At 37.6% G+C, this 12634-nt stretch overlaps 1 protein-coding gene across 12 annotated transcripts in view; it reads right to left on the bottom strand.

Moving 5' to 3' along the window:
• Dop1a (DOP1 leucine zipper like protein A) overlaps positions 1-12634 on the bottom strand; it is a 110274-nt gene that overhangs the window by 59163 nt on the left and 38477 nt on the right. For all 12 annotated transcript variants that reach the window (XR_005284753.1, XR_005284751.1, XR_005284757.1 and 9 more), the window contains 3 exons: positions 10117-10306; positions 8448-8546; positions 888-987 (listed from right to left, as the gene is read on the bottom strand). Coding sequence is in view for 4 of the 12 variants with exons in the window: in XM_038323954.2 (XP_038179882.1) it covers positions 888-987; positions 8448-8546; positions 10117-10306 (389 nt within the window). In the remaining 8 variants the exon portion in view is untranslated. The remainder of the gene's footprint in view (positions 1-887; positions 988-8447; positions 8547-10116; positions 10307-12634) is intronic.

Raw genomic sequence — 12634 nt, 5'->3', positions numbered from 1 at the left:
TCACTAAATGCTAAAATATCTCAAAAACAACACTAAACACTTACCCAATTAGTAGCCCATTCAGTGTCAGCAAGAGAGACCATTTTAGATAGTTTAATAAAGGGAAACCAATTCAATAGATGAGTCTAATAGTATCCTTCCAAACTTATCTTATTTTACCCCAAATCTTACAGTAATAACTGAGGATTTACAATATCTAAGGAAAGTCATCAAATGTCCTTTCACTCTTGTAAGAGGTTGTGAGGAAAGACAAAACATTCATACAAAGGTAGAAGATTACATGTACATAATAAATGCTCTATGGCTTAAGTATACACACTGTCTCACAATGATGTCATCTGTAAGACAGTGGTAATTACTACTTATGATTCCTCGATGACTTGAAAGTTTTGGAAATTTTGTTATTTTGTCTATTCACTTAATCTTTTTAATATACTAACATTAAGTATAATGTGTAACAGGAAAGTCATCTTGCTAAAGTGAACATGATTTTATGGATTCAAATAGCCCCTTAAAAGGGTTTTGAAATTTGATCAAAAATGTCATCATTAATAGTCCCCCCACCTGAGACTGATTGATTTTTAGTGCAGGTGTGTGTACTATATGAGTGCATGTGCCCTTGGAGGCCAGGAGAGGGCACTGGAACCCCTGAAGCTGGAATTACTGGTGGTTCTGAGCCACCTGATACAGGTGCTGGCAACCAAATCCTGGTCCTCGAGAAGAGCAGCAGACGTTCTTAACCACTGAGCCATCTTTCTGGCACAGTATTTTATTTTTATTGTTCATTTACACATAAATATTCAGTTTCTTCATACAATTTCAGAACAGTTACACATGACAAGTCTCCTTTTTTTTGTCAATTATAAGCATATTCATTAGATACCTACCAAGAAGCCATGCATAAAGTCTTCGGTTCAGGGACATATCCCTCCTTAGTACTACGTGAAGGGCTGCTGACAAAATCCTGATCATATCTGGTCGAGTGGCCTGAAAGAGGAATGTAGTTATACTTAACAGAGATATACTACTGTTTTTACTCTTTAAAAAAAAAAAAAAAAAAAAAAACACACCTTGAAGTTTACGTAGAACATTAGAGTGTAAGAGAGGTGTTTTTACATAATATTGCTTCATCTAATCTTTCAAATACAGGAGCTATTACTTCTAGTTCACATGTGAGGAAACAGGAAGAAAGGTAACACGACTCAGTTTTCTTTCTGGGTAGTCTCACAGAGCTTACAAGTCTGTTTTCAAACTCCCTAAGCAGCAAAGGATGGCCCTCAACTTCCACTCTGACCTTCTGTTCTTTCTGCCTGCCTCTCCCTCCCTAGTAAGTGTATGTCCCTGTGCCCAGCTGCCCAATTCCAACTTCAATTTTACAGCTGGAACCATAACTCGCTCACTCTAGCATTACGTTTAAAGTTCTCTTTTCCTCTCCATCAACAGTACAATCTGACACAAACGAAGACTGTAAAGAGGACAAACAGTTCAACACTAGCAGTGTACTTTAAAATCTTCATGAAGACTTTAGCAGCAATCAGCCCTCGTCTCTTTCTTTTTTCTTTTTTAAATTCTATTTGTAATACCTCAAAGATGGAAAAAAAAAACCACAAATAAAATCCCAATAGAGTTCTTTTGTTCTAATAAATAGCTTTAACTTTTTCCTTCAGATTTTTTCACCTCTAGCTTTAATTTGATGTTTAAAATATTAAAAGAAAAGATGGAAGATTGCTTATAAATTTGTTAACATTAAGGGTATTACTGGGAGCTCAAGGGGTTAAAGTTCTTGTCATGCAAACCTGATGACCTGAGAGGTGGAAGGACAGAGCTGACTCCTAAAAGTTGTCTGTGCATGTGCAACTGAAACACACACAAAATATGAATTTCAAAAGAACATCACTGGGTAATCACTTAAATGTGTAATCTTGGCATTTTAAAATCTGATCTTGGAAACTGACCAATTTAAAACTACTCTGTAAAACAGTCCCCGGCAGCTCTCATTTGCCAGTAGCTCTTTAACTAGAGATGGGACTCTGTGCCCACATCTCCCTTCTCCGTGCTGGAGATGTTGGCAGTTCACTCTCTAGGAGAGGGCATTCAGTGTTCTCTCAGTGTATGGCTTAGAAGGTCAACCCTGCTTCGGTGCAAGGCTACACTCAGGAGTATACGGGCAGCACAGAATGAATTGAATGAGTCCGCTGAGGGTGGGGGGATGACACAAAAATTGATGGGTTGGGAAGGGGACTAGATCTAGGAGGAGTTGGAGGCAGGAATATGATCATATACACTGTATGAAATTCTAAAAGAACTAATAAAAAATTAAAACAACAACAAAAAGTATCTGAACCTCTTAAGGTCCAAAAGCACAGTGAAAATAAAATGCTTGGGTAATAGTACAGAGCTGACCTTTCCTTAATCACAGCAAACTCTCTCTATACAATCTATCTGTTATGGAAAGGGAATCATCCCCAGAATTAGTAATAGCTGAGATGATATAGAATACAGGTCATCCACAGGTGACAAATTATGCCCATTCTTTACAGATACTGTCAGTAAGCCAGAAAACTTGTCAAGTGTGATCCCTAGGAGCCATTCCAGGTGGCTTACAGGGTGAAAACCAGCTACGTAACATACATAAAGAAAACATCATATAATGTCTAAATATATTTACTTTTTCTTTTGCTGTGTTGTCATATCTCCCAATAGGTAAGAAGCAAGCTAAACAATCTGGCATATTCTTATGAAAAGCAGGTGAGCAGAAGCATCTACCATACTTACAATCTTTGTCTTTTTGCTGCCACACTCTTGGAGGAAAATAAAAACAGCAGCAAAAAAGGAAAACAAGTTGATGGTATAGCTCAGTGGTAGATGCGTTTTCAGGAGACCATGGACTCAATTCCAGTACACAGAAGGAAAGGAAAGAAGGAAGGAAAACTAGCCAGTTCACAGGTCTTTTAAAAGAATGCTACTGAAACTTGAGCTTGTCACTCAAGATACACTTTTCAGTTTATGACTTCTACTACTATTTTGTATACTGAAATTGTATAATGTAGAAGGGTTGTCTTAGTGTTAAGAACTGAAAAGCTCCCCCCACCCCAAAAAAGCAGAATACCATTTTTGCCAAACTATGGTCTATGTTGGGCTATATCCAATATAAAATATGGGATCTTTTAGATTTTGGCTTTTAGTAGTCCCTCCTTAAACAACATTTAATATTTAATATTTAATAAATATTGTCACTTAAATGAAAACAATATTGGTATAAATAATAATATTGGAAATTCCAAAAGAAAGCTAATTAAATTGTAGAAGACTTTGTGTGTTGAAGTTACACTGCTTCAAGACACTGAGTTAAAAATTTTTTAGTACTTAGTTTTTAAGCTTCATATATATGAACATATGTATTTACATCATTTCCACCTTCCTCTCCCCCCTCCAAGTCCAACTTCCTCCTTCTCCAGCTAATAGCTTCTCTATCTTTTTTTTTTTAAAGATTTATTTATTACATGTACAGTGTCTGCCTGCATGTATGCCTGCAGGCCAGAAGAGGGTACCAAGATCTCATTACAGATAGCTATAAGCTACCATGTGGTTGCTAGTAGTTGAACTCAGGACCTTTGGAAGAGCAGCCAGTGATCTTAGCCACTGAGCCATCTTTCCAGCCCACACTGCATCTTTATCTTTAGCTGTCATAAATGAATAAATATATCAATTACAACCTTGTGAGTCCATTTAGTGTTGTGTGTATGTGTATGTATGTTTTTAGGGTGACCACTCAGTACTGGAAAACCAACTGGGAAAAACTGATTCTACTTCTCTCAGCAGTCATTAATTGCCTGTGGCTCTTCTTCTAGTGGCAGGGCCTTGTGAAATTCCCACCATCTACGTAGGCATGTCCATTAGAGCTGTTACTGTTCAGGTCTTGTTTAGGCAAGCATGTTGTTGAAATTTCATGGGTACAGCTTCCCTGTCATACTTCACAATCTTGAAGTGGATGTCCTGATCCTCAAGCTCTTACAATATTTCCACCACCTCTTTCATGACCTTCTATGAGCTTTAGGTGTAGAGGTTGTGTTATGTCTGTATCAGCTAGGGCCAGGCACCCATGATCAGCTTTTCTTTGCATTTTGACCAGTTGTAAGAGGTGAAAGCTACACTTCAGGCTAGGATGTTAAACAGGCTGTACACATGCTGAGGGTTGAAGATGTTGCAGGCATATTGGGTGCCAGTGACTCACCAGGCTTGACTCATGTCCAGATGTGGGTTCTGGGTTAAGACAGACTGGATCTGGCATAGGATAAGCACCTAGGGTAAGGCCTGAAGGTTGGATGCGGCATGAGTGGGCTGAAGTCAGGTGGCTGACCAAACTAGGCTGGTATACAGGATGCACAATCTGGATTAAACCTTGGGTTTGGGAACAGTTTGGGGATGACTGATCAGTCATCCTTTGGGCTCAATAAAAAAGAGGGGCAACTAGGACTATGCCTGAAAAGCTCAGTTACTATTTTTTTTTTAACTGACCAAGTGTTATAGTTAAGGGCTGGTGAGATGGCTCAATAGGTAAAGATGGCTACTGCCAACCCTGATAACATGAGCTCAATCCGCAGAATCTACAATAAATGCTAAGAGAATTGAATCCTGCAAATTGTCCTCTGACTTCCTCATCAGTGCTGTGGTCATACACACACACACACACACACACACACACACACACGATAAATGTAAATACTGCTTTTAAAGATGCTGTGTCTTAAACCAGAAACACCTGCCTCCAGGCTCATGTTCTACTTTGGGGTCTTCAGGAGGTACAGATGAGCTGGTGGAGGTAGTGAGTGGGAGCTGGACTTTGAATGCACAGTTGCTGCTGCAAGTTCCTATTGCCATGTATTGAGCTCCATTGGCTGCCATCCCTTCCCTATTAAAATGACTGAAATCTCTGTGGAAGAGTAAGCTAAACTAAACCTTTCTTCCCTTAAGATGTTTCACACAGGTGACAGTGATGAAAAGAGGTTATTCATATAAGTGGTAATGGCAACAAATGTGACTGTTTAGTTTAATATAGTGGTGGGTCTATATATGGAAAATCTGCCCAGCTGAGTATACCATCATTTTCTAAATATCAAAAAACTGTTGAGATCCTCAATACTTTTTAAGCATGCAATAGCATCTTGCAACCAAAAGTTTGAGAACTCCTATGCTATCTCCTCACTAGCAGACATGTAGATTATGGGCACTGTCCCAAAATCTTGGAAGCACCAAATGTCTCCCCATCTTATCTGAGGAAAAAACGCAAAAAGGAAAGAACAGAAGACATGGTAAAAGCTATAAAAACTTCAATTCTAGAGGAATTTTCAGAAATCTACTATATCATGATAACCATAGTTAAATGTGCTGTACTCAAAAGTTAAAGTGTTCTCACTGCAGAAAATAAGCATGTGAAGTAATACATGAGTTAGCTCAATTCAGCCATTCTACAATATTTTTCTCTCCTCCTCTCTATGCATCTATGTGAAAACACCATGTAAAAACATAAAAAGTCATGTATTTTTTGATGTTACAGATTGAACTCAGGGCCTGAAGCTTTTACCTCTGAGCTATTCCCCAGATAAGAATTTACTTCTTTTTCATTTTAGACACAAAGTCTATTGAATTTGAAATCCTGCCTTAGCTTCTTCAAAGCTGGAGCTACAGACATGTGCCACCAGTACCAAATGTATGGCTAAGAAGCCATTTGTAAATACTGCGGACATCATCACATATTTTACAATATGTAAAAGATCACTATAATCTCAGCTAACATTTAATAGTAGACACCTATGTCAGCTTTACCTGAAGTATGTTAAAGAAGTCTACCAGTCCATCCACAGCATAACAGCAATCATATTTTTGAGTAAGTAATGAAGGCTCTGTTAAGTTACAATTAAAATCAATACTTGCTAAGAATTTATTACACACAAGACAAGAAAAAAGTTCAAGTGGGGAACAAAGATGACTATACCAGCCTTGGAGTCTTATATAATGTAGCACAGTAAGGGAGGATTAGAACTGCAAGAGTAGCAGAGAGAGATGAACACCAAAAGACTGCGTAACACACCACTGCTTTCCTGAAACACAGCATAGGAGGTCTGGTAGAATTTTGGCTGGCAGGGATAGAGAGAAGGGAGAGTAGGAAAGTATGGGGAAGGTTTAGTTTTCATCGCTGAGCTAATGAAATTACAAATTAAGCTCTTATCAGTTGAAGCCTAAGACTTAATTTTTGGATGCTATGGAGGAGCCTCTCGATGGAGGGACTATTAATATAGAATGTTTCAACAGGAAGAAAGGTCAAGATCAAAGGTCACTGATGCCCTTCCTATGTGGACATATTTAGGTTGTTATCCACATTGCTTTGACTCATTGTTTTCTTTTATAAGACTTTAAAAACGTTCCCACACTATGGTCCATTCAGTCACCACTATGCTACAGCTTAGGCAAGCTTAGTTTACACTGAATTTTCCCAATATGGGAAATGTGAAAATCCAAAGTGAAATGTGAAAAAGGCCCATGGTCAAGAGTGAGAGTCTCAAAATAGAAACTAGAAGTGGTTTATATGTCAACCAGTGATAAGATATTCGATGAACTATAAAACTCTTCAATTATTATTTATTCAAATTAAATGAAGTAGTTAAGAAACTGAAAGTAGTAAAGAAAATTTAGTTAAATGAAAAACTGTTGAGCTCTCGACTAGCAGTCATTATGAGAAAAACAAAGTCCTTCCTGCTAATCCCATTTTAGAAATATTTTATTTTTTTGAGACACGATCTTATTATGTAGCTCTGACTGTCCTGGAATTCATTATGTAAACCAGAGATGCACCTGCCTATGCCCCTGAGTGCTTGGATTAAAAGCATGCGCTACTACAGCTGGTATAAATTTAATTTTCAAAGCAGAAAATCTCTGCATCTTATTACTTATGGTATTTGGTTCCACCATTCTGAATGTATATATTCTGGTGTTTTAAGTCTCATTTTTATTAAAGTTTATTATTTTAAAAGATTTATATCATTTCTTTCAAATTAAGGATATTGATTAAATTAAATCTCAGTAATGACACACTTCATTTGTGATTTGTCAAGTCAGTTGCTTGTATCTGTAGTGAAATTGGTAGCAAATGGCACAGGCACTAAGTATTTGGTTCTTTTTTCCCTTGGTTTTTCGAGACAGGGTTTCTCTGTAGCTTTGAAGCCTGTCCTGGAACTAGCTCTTGTAGACCAGGCTGGTCTCGAACTCAGAGATTCGCCTGCCTCTGCCTTCCAAGTGCTGAGATTAAAGGTGTGCGCTATGGCAAATATTTGGTCCTCAAACAATGGCTAACTCCTCTAATGTTCTGGCATGTAATGGTGGAGCTACCAAAGTAAAAATAAGGTAACATCAGTCAGATGTTAGCTGGGCTGAAGGCCTCGGTCTAAAGGCTGCTTATTTAAGAGTTTGCAGCTTTTTAAAGTTTAGAATTGTTTTGAAATGTATAAAATAATCTCCTTCATTTACTATATTCTTACCAAACAGTTTAGTCTTTTTTTTTCCTCATTTTTTTATTAAAGATTTCCATCTCCTCCCCTCCTCCTCCCCCTTTCCTCCCGTCCCTTCCACCCATACCCCCACTCCCTCCTTCTCCAGGCCAAAGAGCCATCAGGGTTCCCTTCACTATGTTAAGTTCAAGGTCCTCCCAACTCTCCCTAAGTCCAGGAAGGTGAGCAACCAAACTGACAAGGCTCACAGTGAGCCCATCCATGCTGAAGAGTCCAAGCCCATCGCCATTGTCCTTGGTTTCTCAGTCCTCCTCCACCGTCAGCCACATTCAGAGAGTCCGGTTTGGTCGCCTGTACCATCCCTGACTTCAAACTCTATTACAGAGCTACAGTATTCAAAACAGCTTGGTACTGGCATAAAAACAGAGAAGTCGACCAATGGAATCGAATAGAAGACCCGGATCTTAACCCACAAACCTATGAACACCTGATTTTCGATAAAGGAGCTAAAAGTACACAATGGAAGAAAGAAAGTATCTTCAACAAATGGTGCTGGCATAACTGGATGTCAACCTGTAGAAGAATGAAAGTAGATCCATATCTATCACCATGCACAAAACTCAAGTCCAAGTGGATTAAAGACCTCAATATCAATCTGAACACACTGAACCTGTTAGAGGAGAAAGTGGGAAGTACTCTACAACATTTGGGCACAGGAGACCGCTTCCTACGTATAGCCCCAGCAGCACAGACATTAAGGGCAACATTGAATAAATAGTATTTTTCTTTAAAATACAATTTCTACTTCATCAAGAAGGAATTTGTTTTCTATATACTTACAAAGAAAATATTCTAATATGGTACCTTTAAAATGACTATACATCACAGATCTATGGTTTTCAAAGAATGTCTTTGTTGAAAACATTAGCATTAAAGTTTTACCTGACTCATATGGAATGGAAAACAGAAGAGGATGAGGTCCAGTGTGCTTCTCTGTACAAGTACACTTGAGTCCTGCACTGAAGTACTTACTGCTTCTACCTGAAATAAGAAAACCTTTAGCATGCTTGGAAATGTTTGCCACAGTAACTCTTCATTTATCTAAGAAAGAGAGAATATACTGTGCCGATCAGAAAGCACCACACAAATGTTGCCGTCAGTGTCATGACTTTTACCCTAGCCCCACTGCATGTCCACACAGCATGTTTGTGCAAATGTTGCACAGCAGCTTTACTCATACTTGCTCGAAGTGGGATGCAGGTCAAATGTCCACTGACTGATGAAAGAGTAATCACACTACAGTACTAATCATAAGAGATTATGGAGTAACATAAAGCAACAAACGACACACAGAAGCATGGACTAAACTCCACTGTGTTATAAATTGTGAATAAACCATACCCACAGGTGTAAGCAATATGTTTCAACTCATATCAACAATCTGGATGGAGTGGAACTAAAAACAGAAACCAAACAATGTTTTCAAGAATCTAAAAACAGGAAAGGAGTGGCCACAAGGGGTCTAGTGTTGTTTGGTGTGATACAATTTTGTTAAGTCTTCTTTATAGTAGCAGTTAGGAGATTGTATACATTGTATGTATATATGAAAATTCATACATGTAAGATGGCCCAATTTTAGTGAATACAAGCAATGCTTGACAAAATCAACCTATGGTAGTTTGAATGTAATAAGCCCCCATAATCTCATAAGGAGAAGCACTATTAGGAGGTGTGACTTTGTTGGAGTGGGTAGGCCTTGTTGGAGGTCATTGTGGGGGCAGGCTTTGATGTTTCCTATGCTCAGAATATTGACCAGTCAACTTCCTGTTATCTGCAAGATGTAGGACTCTGAGCTACTCCTCTAACATCACATCTGCCTCTATGCTGCCATGCTCCCTGTCATGATGATAAAGGACTGAACCTCTGAAACTGTAAGTGAGCCCCCTCAAATGTTTTCCTTATAAAAATTGCTGAGGTCATAGTATCTCTTCTTAGAAATAGAAACCCTAGCTAAGACACTAAACAAAGTTGTACATTAAATATCAGTCATATAATTATATGGAAAACAAGATTAATCAAAAAACATTTAAGAAGTTTTGAAAATAAATTCCTCCCTCATTTTAAGACTATAGCAACATATAAAGATTTTCTTCCATTAACAATCTTGGAAAGAACGTAAGAACACAGTCAGTGTGCTATTCTCTTTTTTACTGTTTGCTTTGGTTTATATCCTCTTCCTCAAACATTATGCAAAATTCAGCTATATCATTTTGTCTAAAATTCATCTTTCTTATAAAGAAAAGTAAGATTGAAGGTTCACTTTAGCTATTATAATAAATGTAGCTATGGTAACAGTGTTCTATTAGTAAGCAAGACAGGAACAATAAAAATCATGAATTTACTTGAAAAAAGGTTAACAGGCAAAAATAATGTCATTTACATGAAATATTAATCTTTTAAAATATCAATAATTATTCAGTATTTTGGCTGTTAGTTTTCTTTGATGAAAAATAGCAAGCTTCATGAAAATAGGAATGCTGTCCATGGCATAACCCTCAGAATAGTCTGGAATGCCTGGCTCTAGAGAAACACTTTTGATGTGACAACCTACCATGAGCTCGATGTCACTGCCAATTATATACAGCTGATCTTCCATGGAAAGCTTCCTGTTCAGATGGGCCAGAACGTATGTGATTCCGGGTAAGCGCACAGCGGGACTGGTGAGCAGACTGCCCCATAGTGCACTGTAGAATGCCGACTGTTCTACTGCAGCAGCAACCTTTTCCAGCAGTGTGTTTGTTCTGGGGTGCACAACAGAAGGGTGAAAGAAGGAAACACTCAGTGTCCGATAAGAGAAATCATTATTCTCTTCCAAAAGAAATGACAGCATCCACAGCACAGTCATGTGCTCCACTCTGGAAACAAATGAGCTAGTCTGGAAGAAGACCCTTCAAAAGTCAGAGAAGGGGTGAAAGTCCTGATTACTGTGTATCAGTTGGGTAAATGTAATCATTTCAATTCAGTCTCCACTGTAAGATGCAGAGAACAGCACTGCAGCACTACTTCAGAGGTTGTTAAGTTACTGTAAGCAATGAAGTCAATATATAAAATTAGTTAACCAATCTTGGCATACCAATGCTGACTTCCTGTAAGATCTAAAAAAGACATTTTGAAATGCTTCATTCTTTTTGCAATCACAACATACAGTTCACAACAATATAAGTGAATTAGACCTATGACAAAAATTAAGCTAAGGACATTAATGACTGACTTGTTTTAAACAAAATAATTCAATATATATAGAAGTCTATTGTATTATAGTATAGTAGAGTCAGATGATATCTGATAATGATTTAATAGTAACATTAATCTTTGTCTTCAGTTTATCTATGCATTAAAATTATACATTTATAAACATTTTATAGTACTCACATAGAATATTTAGCAAAACATAAATCATAGGACACTACAACCAGAAAGAGGATTACCTAATTTTTTACAAAATTTTAATTACAACTAGTAGAATTAAATGGAACTGATTATATACCTCCCTTACGGGAATAATTTAAAACATTTCTAAACTAAATGAACTACTTTTATATTATACTTCTAAAATTATAAGCAAATAGGTAAACTAATAATAGCAATTAACATGGGTCATAGAAATGGCTCAGGGGTAAAGGCACTTGCTATGGAAGCCTGAAGAGCAGACTCCCATTCTGGAACCCACATGAAGGTAGAAGAGAATCACTTGCACAGAGTTGTCTCCTAACTTCCATACACATCAGGCACACAAAGGCACATGATAATGATATTGACAGAAAAGAAAATTCTTAAAAAGCAAATTAAGCTTTTAGGTTTTGACTATATATGTATTTTTTCTTTTCAATTTAGCCTCTAAAGATAATCCAGTATTTTCAGGATTCGATTCTTCTGGTATTGTTGAAATCATTGAAATACACTAGAGTAATTAGTCAGTATACTTGATTAAATTACCTAAGTTTCAATCATTACATCTACTCACAACTTAAACTTAGGATTTTCTATTTTTGCCCCCTAAACTCAGTTTCTTTCTTTTTCTAGTAATGATGTAAGGGAATCATGCACTGTCTGTAGCTACTAGCTCTTAGAAAACAATAGGCTTGCTGGGTGGGTGTGGCACACACCTTTAATCCCAGCACTCAGGAGGCAGAGGAAAGTGGATCTCCATATTTGAGGCCAGCCAAGGGTACACGGAGAAACCCTATCTCAAAAAAACCAAAAACCAAACCAAACCAAACAAACAAAAACAAAACAAAGAAAACAAGACAAAGCAACACAACAAATCAAAAGAACAACAAGTTCCAAAACAGAACAGATCCTTCTCTTAACACTAAGTATGGAGTGTCATGGCAACAGTCAATGAAAATCAGCACACTGGTGCTAAGCTATTAGCAGATCAAACAGGGTTGGTATAGGGCCCCATTTTGTACTCTTCGTTATTTGTTACTCTATTTTTTGTATAATTATTTTAAATTATGGGTCATAATTTTTGAGTGAGTTACACATATGTGCAAAGCACTGGACTGGTTTCATTACTACAGTAACACAGAGATAGGTATTATGCTTCATTTACAGATGAGGAAATGGAACACAATTAGGAAATATTAAAAAGTGTTTCTAGCCATGCAGTGGTGGCGCACGCCTTTAATCCCAGCACTCGGGAGGCAGAGGCAGGCGGATCTCTGAGTTCGAGGCCAGCCTGGTCTACAAGAGCTAGTTCCAGGACAGGCTCTAGAAGCTACAGAGAAACCCTGTCTTGAAAAACCAAAAAAAAAAAAAAAAAAAAAAAAAAGTGTTTCTAAGCTCCAAAAGAGATACTTTACAGCAATTTTTACTGCTATTGAAATCTTATTTTATGTGTCTGTTTTTTCTGCATGTACATCTGTGTACCACATGCCTGACTAGTACCTGTGGAAACTAGAAAATGATGCCAAATCTGAAACTGGAGTTTCTGATGCATGTGAACCTCCAAGTGGGTGCTGGAACCCAGGTCCTCTGGAAGAGCAGCAAGTGCTCTTAATCCCTGAGCCATCTCTCTATCTCCAATATTTTTTTTCTTAACTTTTATTTTTTATGTGTGTATGGAT

This window comes from Arvicola amphibius, chromosome 3 (genome assembly GCF_903992535.2).
Source record: "Arvicola amphibius chromosome 3, mArvAmp1.2, whole genome shotgun sequence".
Lineage (NCBI taxonomy): Eukaryota > Metazoa > Chordata > Mammalia > Rodentia > Cricetidae > Arvicola > Arvicola amphibius.
Note: the sequence above shows the minus strand (reverse complement) of the source record. Positions and strands in the feature narration are given on the sequence as shown.